This window comes from Epinephelus fuscoguttatus, linkage group LG6 (genome assembly GCF_011397635.1).
Source record: "Epinephelus fuscoguttatus linkage group LG6, E.fuscoguttatus.final_Chr_v1".
Taxonomy (NCBI): Eukaryota; Metazoa; Chordata; class Actinopteri; order Perciformes; family Serranidae; genus Epinephelus; species Epinephelus fuscoguttatus.
In genome coordinates this window covers 508,359-521,812 of record NC_064757.1, presented here as the reverse complement: position 1 = coordinate 521,812, position 13,454 = coordinate 508,359, and the positions used below count along the sequence as shown (strand labels likewise).

The 13,454-nt window shown below is 41.9% G+C and overlaps 1 protein-coding gene across 4 annotated transcripts in view; it reads left to right on the top strand.

The window, feature by feature from the left end:
• Positions 1 to 13,454, top strand: part of tncb (tenascin Cb) — a 210,708-nt gene that overhangs the window by 28,182 nt on the left and 169,072 nt on the right. For 3 of the 4 annotated variants that reach the window (XM_049578753.1, XM_049578755.1, XM_049578754.1), the window contains exons 2-6: positions 3,628 to 4,208; positions 5,265 to 6,485; positions 8,398 to 8,661; positions 8,752 to 8,867; positions 9,275 to 9,428. In XM_049578753.1, coding sequence (XP_049434710.1) covers positions 3,722 to 4,208; positions 5,265 to 6,485; positions 8,398 to 8,661; positions 8,752 to 8,867; positions 9,275 to 9,428 — 2,242 coding nt within the window. In that variant the 5' untranslated portion in view covers positions 3,628 to 3,721. Of the gene's footprint in view, positions 1 to 3,627; positions 4,209 to 5,264; positions 6,486 to 8,397; positions 8,662 to 8,751; positions 8,868 to 9,274; positions 9,429 to 13,454 lie in introns of those variants that run through there. The other variant, XM_049578756.1, reaches the window with a different exon arrangement.

Genomic DNA, 13,454 nt, shown 5'->3' with positions numbered 1-13,454 from the left:
GGGTGGGATTGAGCACTGGGATAGGGACTGGTTGAATATATATGATATGATATGAATATGATAGTTCCCTAACTTTAACTAAAAGGTTTAGTTGCTTAAACTTCACCAAACCTCAACAACAGAAGAGACAGGCGAGGAAACACTTAAATCTAAATGTCCAATGATATTATTTTTTTAATTTAGGTTGCTGTTTTTTGTTTTACATACTTGTTTATTGAATGTGGTTGTTATGAAGACCACAGTGCATTGTTTTTTTAGGGGATGAATGTCAGATCACACTTTAATGTTAGCTGTCATTCTCAGTCACTTTAATCCCAATACAACAATGTAGCAGCTGTCAGATTGTATCAAGTCGATGTCTACAGTGCCAGCAAACGGCTGCATTAGCATAGTACCAGGAGCACAGGGTGCTCATGAAGGAAGTCCAAACAGAGGGATCAGCTCTGTGTTCTCAGAGTTACACTCACATTCTCTTATTGTGATTGTTCTTCTTTATATTAAACAGTAGAAGGTGGCAGCTACTGTAATAGGAGAAAGGTCAAATAAAATTTTTTCTCAGAGTCTGTGGAAGTCTCTTTTCTCCCTCTATTTGTGAATAATGCCAAGTTTTGCCAGAGCCACAGATTCTAAAACAAAGCTTGCTTTGGTCTCTCAGGGTTGCCTCACTCAAAGGTCCATGTGGAGAGCAGCCAGCCTTCAAAGTGAGAAAGCCAACCATCCGCCCAGAACTAAAACCTTAGCAGCAACTCAAAGCAATTTTCTGGCTATTTTGTTGATTTAATCCCTAGTTTGTGATGCTTGAGCACAACGGTGTGACTGTATTGGTGTGCATGTGGATGTGCATGTGACACAGTGCTTTAGAGTAAGACAGAGGGTGGGGGGAACCCCCGAGGGCCCGGATCCTCAGCACTCCCATCTGCAAGCCACATTAGCACTTTTACAGTCTACCCATCATGGAGGTGCTTATCCCCTTATCCCTGCCTGTCGTACCAGAGGGTTGGGAAGTGTGTGTGTGTGTGTGGGTGTGTACTGCATCCACATCTGTGCTGCTACTTCATGTGTGGCAGAGTAAATTAAACCCCTTCATATATATTCCACCACAGGGTTGGAATGTGCTATGTATGCTTATTCTAACATTTCCATCTTGGCTGCTCTCAGCTGCTGTTAACCTTTAGAGCAGCCAAGGCACACACTGTTTTATGAGAGGTAGGAAATTCTTGGTGTCAGCATCTCTGACAAGGTGGGCTAAAAAGTGTATTATATAAACTCAGGCTGAGCCAGACACTATCAAAAACAGGAAGTCTTTTGCTGTGAAATACATAGTTTAGTTTAGTTAACTGTAGTGCTATTTATTAATCTAGACTGTTTTGGTGTGAGTTGCTGAGTGTTAGAGATTTCAGCTGTGGAGATGTCTGCCATCTCTCCAATATAATGGAATTAGATTGCACTTGAGTTGTGGTGCTCAATGCCCACCAAATTAATTGAAAAACATAATGTCTCTCAGTTACTCATAATCCACAGACCTTGTTGTCAGACCCTGCAGTAACTGCTGCCCTTGGTCAATGCCCCAGTGTCATTTGCTGAGTGTGTCTCTGAACAGAGGGGCTAAAATGGGACAGAGACACTGACAAGATTGGAAGTGATCTTTTTTGGGGGGTAATAGAAGAAGGTTAATTGCTTTCCAGTGGGATACTATAATATTTCAGCCCAACTATGGCTCCTGGGGTGTGTGTGTGTGTGTGTGTGTGTGTGTGTGTGTGTGTGTGTGTGTGTGTGTGCGTGTGTGTTGTCATCACTGCTGTGGAACTCAGCATGGGGTTCAGTGTCAGCTAGTTGTTGACTAATAGTGATAGTATAAATTAACTTAGTGTCCCAAATGCTGTCTAACAGCCCCCTTCAATTAGCTATTAAAAATAGTTAGTAGATGTAGTTAGATAGCCGCGCCTGAATTGACAGGGTGTGCCAGCGCGGGAGAGCCGAGCCAAGGGTAAGCGGGGCTGTACATGACTCATTCATATATACTTACCCGGAAGGCGTACAGATCACACGGGACTTAAATGGCACTGGATGAGTGATCGGGCTAGGTGTAGGTCACCTGAACCTAGTTGTATTCCGTACCTGAATGTGCGGTATCGCTTTGATTAAGGTGGTAAAAGGATAAACCCTCTGCCTTAATCAGAAATCAATCCTCAAAGAATGGCAAATGCAAATCTAGTGTTAGCCAAGAGGCAAACTGATTGGAATAAATGTTGTATTCAAAAAGACAAAAGTAATGATGGCCTTGTATCACCTCCTATCCATCATGTTCCTCAACATGATGGCTATACCATGCTTGCCACCAATGTTCCACTCTTTCATGAGATCAATGAAATGCCGATGATCCTGGACCCAGCAAAGCTGGATGAAGGTGGTGGTATAGAAGCTACTTTGAGAAGGAACCACCAAAGTATCACGAGTTGTCGACTAATGTTCAACAACGCCAAATTAGATCATGTGAGGAAGCGACAATCCAAAGCTCAAAGTAGTAGTGAAATAGATGAAGACCACACAAAGCACCGTAGAATCAGTCATGATGGTCAGGCTTGCATTTTTTGCAATAAAATATCCCCTGCATCGGACCTAAGACAGGTAATGACAATTAACCTGAACAACAGACTACATGAATGTGCCCGGACACTAAATGATGGTAAACTATTGGCTAAACTGAGTGGTGGTGACGCCATAGCACAGGAGCTGAAATACCGTTGTTTATGTCTTCGTTGTCTCTACAACAGGGAGAGATACCACCTGAGAGCCCTTGAAAAAGATTCCTCTCACAGTAAACCAGAACCAGACATCTTTCTCCTGGTTCTCTCAGAACTGGTCAATTACATTGTAGAAACCAGTCTCAGTTCTGATGGTCATGCCATTTCCAGTCAACCCAGCGTCAGCCAGAAGCAGAGAGTCTTGCTGACTGGGGATGGAGGAAGGTTGAAGAATGGCGGGTCTTCTGGACAGCCAATTCACCAGTTGCAGAGAGTTGTCAACAACTCACCAAGTGTGGCTGCAAATCAGGTGCTGTGGAAGGTGCAGACTGGGTTTCATCTGCACAGCACTGTGCAGTTGCAAATGTGAGTAGAACTAACAACTTTAACGAAATACACAGTGAAAAAAGTAAAAAAATAAATTAAAAAAAGAGAGAGAGAGAGAGAGAGAGAGAGAGAGAGAGAGAAAAAATAAAAAATTAAAAATAAATAAATAAAAGCTGTTTCAGGCAAAGTAACATCCCTATAAAAAATTTTGACCACAAAAATCTGGGTTTAGACCATAAACAGTTTGATTCATGGTGGCCATCTTGAAAAATGGTCGCCATCTTGAATTTTTCAGCGGCCAGCGCCTTTTTCCAAAAGCGTGGCCCTTAGAGAGTATACGAACAAATTTTATGCTTGTGTCACAAAGTGAGCGATTTTTTTCAGTTATCTGCTGCACTATATATCCTGAAAGGCAAGGGCAAACAAGAAGAGTGAATATCCAACAGAATTCAGTGTGGATTGTTCTGTGTTGTATGTGTTCCACATAAAGAAGAACTACTAAGAAGTGACCTTCTTATTTTTTCTCCTCTGTTTATTCTAATTTTCTTTACTCTAGGACTTGGGAGAAGAACACCTATTTGATTCCTGAATAGACTCTATTCTGCTCTCAGCTTCAACTTCCTCAGAAGCAACGGTGTCAGGTTGTCATCATGGGGGCAAAAGGCTTCCTCTTAGGCTGTGTGACTGTGGCCCTGCTTCTCGAGCTCTCCACTGCCGGTGTGGTCAAGAAGGTTATTCGCCACCGTAGAGAGGCTCTGATACCTAAGAAAACCCAGGAGAACCTTACCCTGCCCCACCCTGACCAGCCAGTGGTGTTCAACCACGTCTACAACATCAATGTCCCCTCCACCTCCCTCTGCTCTGTGGACCTCGACTCACCTGGAAACACTGATCCCAAACACAGGAGTGCCCCCATGGACATGCAGAACACAGAGCACATGGAGCACACAGTGGATGGCGATAATCAGATCATTTTCACTCATCGTATCAATATCCCAAAGCAGGCATGTGGCTGCAATAACCAGCTGCCAGATATCAAGGATATCCTGAACAGGCTGGAGATGCTGGAGTCAGAGCTGTCTAGTTTGAGAGAACAATGCAGCAGTGGGTCAGGCTGCTGTGGAGCTCAGGTTACAGGTAGGTCTATACCTCCCACTGTATGTGCAGTTGCGATGTAATTAATGTGTTATAATGGAAGTGTGTTTCTAGTTAACTAAATTAAGTCAACTCAAGAGATATCTGTTTCTAAAGTGCTTCCAGCAAATTGTGTTTTAGAGCTAAAAGATCATGAATATGGATTTTGAATAAGGGAACAAATGCAGAACAATTTTTGAAAGCTGCCCCAGACCACAGCAATGGCCTTGCATTTTTTAGCCCTTAAACTACAAATTGGTTGATTGGATTTAACACAACTGCCTTTCTTTTTTTTAAAAGCATGGTTACATTCACAGATCTTATTACCTCTTAAGCAGTCATCATTTTCCATTCATGTTACTACAGTGTGGGAATCATGAATATGATACAGGGAATGTTTTGTCATTATTATTATTTTTGTCAATTATATTATTGTCAAACGGTGATGTAGTTGTAAGCATAGACTTTTTTGAAAAGGACCTAACATGATTTATTAAATCTAGAGTCGACCATCAAATTTTTTAATGTAAACAATGACCAGATTTTCATGATCCTTTTTAAGATGTTGAAGTTTATCAGTGTCTCCTGTCATGACTTGAACTCAAACAACAATATCAATGTAAAGCTTCTTAGCAGCCAACTGTTAGTTGCCAGAGCAACCTAGCATGCATCACCAAGTTTGGAAACATTCACTGTGCCACCAGTTTGTTAAAATGTACTGAAACCAATGGCCACCTTTAAGTTAGAATGCAGTCAAAATCTCTTTTTATAATTTTGCAAAAGGGTAGTATATCATCATAAATTAAAGTGCAGCTAGAGAAGACAGACATGAGTGTCTCATGTCTATTAAATGCTATGGATTCACCCAGTTTGCATAAATGTCTAATCAAATTTAATTCAAACCTTTGTTTAAAGGAACTGTTGTCCTATTGGTATAGTCTGATAATAGGGGAGGTTGCCTTCGATATGCAGCTGGAGTCTGTGTATGCATTGCACACATTTCACCAAACAATTTGTGATCACATAGCCTCACAATACTCCCTTCTTGCCTTTCCCCAGGTGAAGTGTCCACAAAGCCCTACTGTAATGGCCGTGGGAACTGGAGCACTGACACATGCAGCTGTGTATGTGAGACCGGATGGAAGGGCCCCAACTGCACCGAACCTGAGTGCCCCAACGACTGCCAGGACCAGGGCCGCTGTGTGGATGGCAAATGTGAGTGCTTTGAGGGCTTTGGTGGGGATGACTGCGGAACTGAGCTTTGTCTGCTGGACTGTGGTGACTATGGTCACTGTGTCGACGGGTCCTGCCTCTGTGATGAGGGCTTCATTGGTGAGGATTGCACCCAGACCAACTGCCTCAACAACTGCCTGGGCCGGGGGCACTGCATAGATGATGAGTGTGTTTGCAACGAGCCATGGACGGGCTTCGACTGCTCTGAACTCATCTGTCCAAATGACTGCTATGACCGCGGACGCTGCATCAACGGCACCTGCTTTTGTGAAGAGGGCTATACTGGAGAAGACTGTGGTGAGCTCACTTGTCCTGGAAACTGTAACAACCGTGGCATGTGTGTTAGTGGCCAATGTGTGTGCCAGACTGGCTACAGTGGAGAGGACTGCTCAAAGCTCACCTGTCCCAAGAACTGCAATGAGAGAGGCCATTGCTTCAATGGGAAGTGCATCTGTGATCCAGGATTTGAGGGTGAAGATTGCTATATCCTCTCATGCCCTGACAATTGCAGTAACAGGGGTCAGTGCCTTAATGGAGAATGTATATGTGAAGTGGGATACCATGGAGATGACTGTAGCGAGCTCTCCTGCCCTAACAGTTGCCAAGACCGTGGCCACTGCATAAACGGACAATGCATGTGTGGCAAAGGCTATACTGGGGAGGACTGCAGCATTAAGACCTGTCCAAAAGATTGCATGGGACGTGGAGAGTGTGTAGATGGCAAGTGTGCATGTTTCATTGGCTTCACAGGAAAAGACTGTGGCGAGCTGACCTGCCCTAACGACTGCCTGGATCATGGCCACTGTGTGAATGGACAATGTGTTTGTCATAAGGGTTTCACTGGTGAGGACTGCAGTGAGAAGACATGTCCCAAAAACTGTCTTGATAGGGGTTACTGTGTCGATGGCAACTGCGTGTGTTACGAAGGTTTCACTGGGCCAGACTGCTCCATGCTGACCTGTCCAGAAGACTGTCAAAACCAGGGACACTGTGAGAACGGTGTGTGTGTCTGTGATGAGGGCTTCATTGGGGAGGACTGCTCTGAAGGTAAGATAGACCATGCTGTGCAGCTTTCCACAGGTTCATTTAATAAATCTAAGTCTAAGACTTGTTGTTTAGACCCTACAACCTACTACATAATACTATCACTGAGTGCTGCAAAAGTCACATTTTCAATTTCTACAAATAGTGACTTTACAGCTTCTTTAATCACTTTTCCAACTGATGGAACAACTTGACAACAAGCTTAAAATTACAAATGTGTGACATATTCTCACCCTGTAAAGGTGATATCGCATGTGTAAGGAAAATATTGCCTGCTTACATATCCACCTCACATGGAGCAGCATTAACAGGAAACTGTTTTGAGTGTTGCTCCTGGAGACCTATTTAGTCTTTGTTTTAGCTGTGTCTTGGTCTCCACCAACTGATGGAAAAAAAAAAAAAAAAAATATATATATATATATATATATATATATATATATATATATGTATGTATATATGTATATGTATACATATACATATATATATATATATATTTATGTGTGTGTGTGTGTGTGTGTGTCCCTTTAGCTGCTAAACACTTTACTGTGTTCACCAGCTCGTCTCTAACTGTCTGTCTGTCGTTTTGTGCTGAGCAGGTAGTTTACTTGAGGTTTTTAGAACTTTTTTGCTGAAAACAGCTGCCTTGTAGGAGCATTGAGGTTGAACCAAAACATTAAAGGAGCTGTATGCATCTATGATTTAGAGTCTGGGGCGGTCTGTTGCTAACTCAGTAAACATCTCTAACAGAGCTAGCATTGTTACCTGGGGGAAACCGGAGGGTGGGTGCTATCCTTCTGTGACACCACTGTCCTGATATTAGCAGGAACTGCCATATGAGCGCAGTGCAGAGCAGCAGTGGTTAACTAGCCAGTGGGATACATACACAGGGCTCACATGCACTAACATGCACACACAGCCAGCACAGCTACCACAACAACCCACACAGAAGCTTAAATTATAACACACTCAGTGGGAGTGTGACTTGACTACCTTTACACAGCAAATAGTGGTTTGCTGCTGTATTAATGCTCGCGATGTTGCATACAATGACTTTAAATTTTGCTACTACTTGTTACTGAGTGAGTGATGAAGTTACACCATTGGTCGGTCTGTTGGAGTGTCCCCATTAGTCATTGCTCTTTCAAAATGTATAGGTGTGAACAGTCCTTAGTTATTTCCCAGGATTCTTTATAGCAGGTTTGGAGCTTGAGTCTTGTTGTTTAACTAATATTGTTTTAGACACAGTATACGTATACTACAGAGAGCATATATTGGTAGGCCTAAATTTTCACTTCACTATGTTTCTTGTTTATGTCATTGGCAAATGGTGGCCTGTTTTGATTAACCATTAAAATTGACTACATTGAATTAATGATTTTCTATAAATTTTGTATAAGTTGCTTAGCAAATACTAACAGAAGTGTTAAATTGTGGATTTGGAAACCATTGATTTGAAAAATTCCCCATATCCCACACCGCATAGGAAACTTACTGTGTGCAACATGGGATCCAGATCCAAAAGGCATGAAATCTTTTCATGTAATAAAAAATAAGTCTCTCACATATCATTAAATTTTCTCTAGATTAATGACTGAAATCATATAAATCCCTTAATATCATATAACTACATCCACCTTCAGTGAGCTTTACACCAAGAATGCCAACATGGCTCTGAAACTCATAGTCTTCAGATTTTATTTATATTTGTATTCTACACAAAATCACTTCAAGCCAAATTCTAGAGGCATGATGTTGTTTTATTTATCATTTAAAATGTCACACAAAATGTTCAGCAGGTTCATTTATTTCATTTACCCATTAGTACATCTCTTAACATTAATCAGGTAAAATTATTATGTTACTAACATTTAAAAAGCCTCAATACAGATCACTAATTTTCCCTGTCTCTCCATAGTCTCACCACCTAAGAACCTAAGAGTGGTGGATGTCACCCCAGAGACTGTCGACCTGTCCTGGGAGAATGAGATGCGTGTGACTGAGTACTTGATCACCTATGTGCCAACTGCCCCTGGAGGTCTTGAGCTGGACATACGGGTGCCTGGGGACCAGAAGATGACCACTATTCAGGAGCTTGAGCCCGGCTTGGAGTACCTGATCAGCGTCTATGCTGTGCTCAGCAACAAGAGGAGTCTTCCTGTCAGTGCTAGGGTAGCTACACGTATGTATATCTCCTCTGTGGCAATTTACAGAACTCAGTGTATAAATCTAGATGAAAATGTAGTCAGAGTTTTGTTTTTATGCCTCCCAGATCTGCCTGAGCCTGAGGGACTGAAGTTCAAGTCAGTGCGGGAAACATCAGTGGAGGTGCAGTGGGATCCATTGGACATTCCCTTTGATGGCTGGAACCTCATCTTCAGAAACACAGTGAGTCCTGCCATCCAATATGTCAATGGAAATTCTGTCGGCTAGTCCAGAGGATGGTTTAACTCTATACTCTACCACAGCCTCTATCATTATACACATTTTCCTCTGGTAGAAACCTTATATTGCCCACTGCAGGCCCCCCAGTTTAAATTCAGTAATTGCCTAATAATGTACATACAGGATCATTGTGGGTATCCTGTGGAAAATGGTTTAGCCAAGCAGCTGCACAAAGCAAATGTTACTATGTGTAACGCTTTATTTTCTTTTTTGAGTTCTCACAGAAACTTTTCCTTAGAGTCCAAACACCACCAAGCCATTATCTATGATTTGACTTTTTTTTTCATCCCAGCCCTCGCCAGGACTAGTCTTTGTAGTGGCTAAACACTGGTGTTTTTCTGTGCTGGCAGAAAGAGGAAGATGGCGAGATTCTTAATTCCCTCGGCCGTCCAGAAACCACCTTTGAACAGTCGGGCCTGGGACCTGGCCAGGAATATGAGGTCAAGCTGGAGCTGGTGAAGAACAACAAACGTGGACCGCCTGCCTCTCAGAATGTCGTCACAAGTGAGTCAAACATTCATGCTGCTAACTGGCTTATTATCATGGTTTAATTCCAGCATTATGTACAGATACTTGCTGACTTCTCTTGAGTTGAAGAGAGTGAATTTAAAAAAGAAAAAAAAATGTAACTATGCCTACCCAGATATCTTTTGTTGTTGCCTCATTGTGCCATACAGGTATAAAAACATCAGATAAAAACACCAACAAAAATCCGATTTAGCAATTACAAGATGAAAACATATATGTTACAAAAACTGCATCACAGAAGATACATAAGGTGCCTTTATCATGAAATAGAGATTGGCATCATATATTTTGTACGTTTGTATGGTTAAACATTAATTAACACATAACACATTCTGTTCTTTAGCTTTTCCTTTAAGTGTTTAAATATAATAAATTTGCAGAGGATTTAGGCTTATATATAATTAATTTGTTTAAATACAATAAATTTGCAGAGGATTTAGGCTTGACTGAGGTGAAAGAGTTGATGTACGGATTAGAATAAAGTGCAGTGGAAACAGATTTGGTGAATTAATTATGACAAACATGAGACTTGTGACTTAAATGTCACTTTCACAGCAGGAAAACATTAGGAGCCAGATGTTTAATAGCTTCTGTCCAATTAGCATTTTTCTTCAGCAGAAAAGTGTTGGCAGGGTGCTCGAGAGTGCTTCATTCCAGCGCTTTATCAAAAAGTGCTCCCAGTGCGTTTTTTTAAATGATGTGCACTGCATGGGTATGTTTCTATGACAACAATATCTTGTTACTTAGAATAATAAGATAACGAATGTAACACTTTAAGAGAGGGTTGACTACACGGTTAACTTCAAGCTTACGAAGCGAAACACTTACCGACAAGATCCAATGTCCGCCAGCCAGTCTGCTGCAAAAAAATGAGCTTTTCTTGTCTTTGTTGTGACAGACGTCACCAGCGCCTTTCTGAAAAGTTCAGAGAATTTCAACTAGAAGCATTGGTAGAGGCTGCGCAACAAAGGTAGAGCATTCTGACAATAGATGCTGGGCACAGCGCTTCTCCTCTAGCCAGCAGCATGCAGCTGCATTTGATCTCTTCTCATTGCCACGTGGATAAATTCTTATAAACTTTTAAAAGCTAAACTCACCATTATAGAGCATTTTGAAAGAAAATGTCTACTTATGATGCACTAGGCTTTAACATTACATGAGGTTAGTAACAGGGAAGGCATTGTGTTATGAAAGCCATATTAAACCTCATAAAGTATTTCTTCTTTCACTTTACGCATGCATGCGCAGGCATGCACACACCAGTGAATATCAAGCAAGTACTCATCAGCGATGCTACAGAACTCAGAATGGCAATAAAATAACTGCCTTTGAAATGTAACTACTAAGCACTAGTAACCTATGTTCGGTATCAGAATGCAACCATATCCTTAATTATGGCACAGCGACCAACTGTCTTGCATTTCATTAGCAACAATAAAACAAACAGATCAATTCAATATGAAGCCAAACATAAATGTATACTGACTCACCAATCTGTAGATCTATGCATTGGTAGATAATCCATCAGTAGACCTTTCCTGGTGCAAACTTCCAGCACAGCATCAGAAAACTTGTGAGCGGGATAGCAGTACAGTGGCTGACTTCTATCTGAGCCATACACAGTATCGCCAATCTTCTCTTGTATCAGTCAATTTAAAGACACTTTTCTGTCCCTTTTGTTGATGTAGCTTGGTAAAGGCTAAGGTTGTCCTCCATCTCACCACAATTTCCTTTTGGCTTTGAAAAGCCAATCTGCAAAATTGCTCAGTTTTGAGATGTCTGCTGCAGCTGCCATACTTGTCATATGTAACAAAGGGCATCTCTGGCATATTTATGGAAAAAGGCAGAGAAGAGTTCTACATTGTAATGTTAATGTTGTAGAATACAAGGTTTGATGTCAGCATGGACAACATGCTTTTTTTGGGCTTGCATTCATAAAGAATGGGGATTAAGAACATTTCTCCCGATTATTTTCATACTTGATAATGCACAACTGCTACGTATCTCAATGTGATGTCTAAACTATTGAATGAATACACAAATAAAGATAGAAATCACGATATTTAACAATAATATTACAATAATATTACATTATAAAAGTTTATTTTCTGAAATACTATTGTTACAGGTGTGGTCTGAACCCACTAGCAGCACCAAGGACAGAAGGACAGTTTGTTATAGTCTTTAATGAAACCACTTGTCAAACACAGAGTGAGCAGGCAGGTGAAAAGAACTGTGAGAGTGAATTTGTTGCCTCGGAACCTTGTAAGACACTGGTTGCGTCTAAAGCACACCAAAGCAGAGAGCAGGTGAGTCAGTGGCATCTGCTGGATGCACACAGGGCCGCCCCTCCCTAAACGCAGAACACGCACTGTGCGTAGGGCCTCATCTTCCATGGGGGGCCACATTTTGCGTGAGGGGACATATTTGCGCATATGCGCAATGGATGCGCACATGCCGTGAGGCGCACGTAGAATCAGCTCGAGGAAGGAGAAGAGACCTGACCGCCCATGCATCGCTGCAATGATTGACAGCACTCGACATCTGAACAATAAGAGGGGTGCGCTGGCAGGCACTTGCAGAGCTGCCGCAGGTGAAGAGTTGTTGACATGTCATCCAAAAGAGCCTCAGGAGTATGTGCGGGGACGGGAGAGCGGGCTCCATGGAGGGGGAGACCCGAGCCTCGGGGGTATGTGCAGGACCGGGAGGTCGGATGCTCCCAGAGAGGGGAGAGGGAGAAATATAGCCAAATAAGATGAAAATAGAAAAAAATGTCTCTGTATTTTATTTCTGTTTTCAGTGTTTAATTAAGGTGGGAGAGGCGGAGGGCTGAGGGAGAACGGACGCCTCCAGAGAGGGGAGAGGGAGAAATATAACAAAATAAGATTAAATAGGAAAAACCTGTCTCCCTCTTTTATTTTATTTTCAATGTTTAATCAAGGGTGGGGGATTGAGGTGGTGGAAGTTACTTTCTTTTGATGAGTAATTGATGGCTATTTGTGACTCAGATTTGTTTGTTTATTTATTTCAGTTTGAAGTTATTTTTATTTAATATTTATTTATTTATTTCAGGTTGAATTTTTTATTTTATTTGACTCATACAGCCAAACTACTGTATCTACAGTACATTTGTTATTGCCAGTAAAGGTTGTCAAGTTAAATGCCAAGTTGTTGTACGGTCATTTTGTACCTATGATACATTTGGGATGGGGGCCTCCAAATAAAATTTCGCTTAGGGCCCCAATTTGGTCAGGGGCAGCCCTGGATGCACACAAACAGCTAATAGTTTAAACGTGTGCAGTGGTTCTGTGAGGGAGCTGACAGGAGGCAATGTCAGAGGAGCAGAGGGTCCAATAACAGGTGAACAAACAAGGGAAGCCAATACACCTGTGAGGAACCGGCAAGGCATGGAGGAACCAGTGGTGATGATAAGTGGATCCTGCGGCGCGCACACAAAGGCAGAATGTGTAGCCACATGGTAAGGTAATCCACAGTACAGAAAATAATAGGCAGCAGAACAGGTAAACTCACATCTGACAACTGACTGTCAGTCCTCCCACACAACAACAGGGAAGAGGCTCACAGAAACCAGGGGTTTCATTTATAAAACAGTGCATAGGATCCATACTAAAAAATGTATGTAAAGACAAAAGCCGAAAATGGTGTGCGACAGGAATGGTTTACAGGGGAGCAGATGAAGCAGGAGACCAGTGGCATGCACAGATATTTTGGGAGGCCGGTGCTCAGTGAAAACTAAGGGCACCTTGTGCGGCATGTGGAACCGCCGGCTGCCTTATTATAGCAGTATGAGATTTAAAAAAACAAAAATAATAAAACAAACATTACAGGCACATGTTGTACAAACTACATAGCTGTTGAGATTCACAGGACCACATATGATTATTTGTCATGTGGTAAAATCTAAACTTGAGATTTAAAGGCTTCCTTCTCTGCATGCTCTTTGTTCTCCAAACAAAGACAGCCATTTGACACCCATCTCCA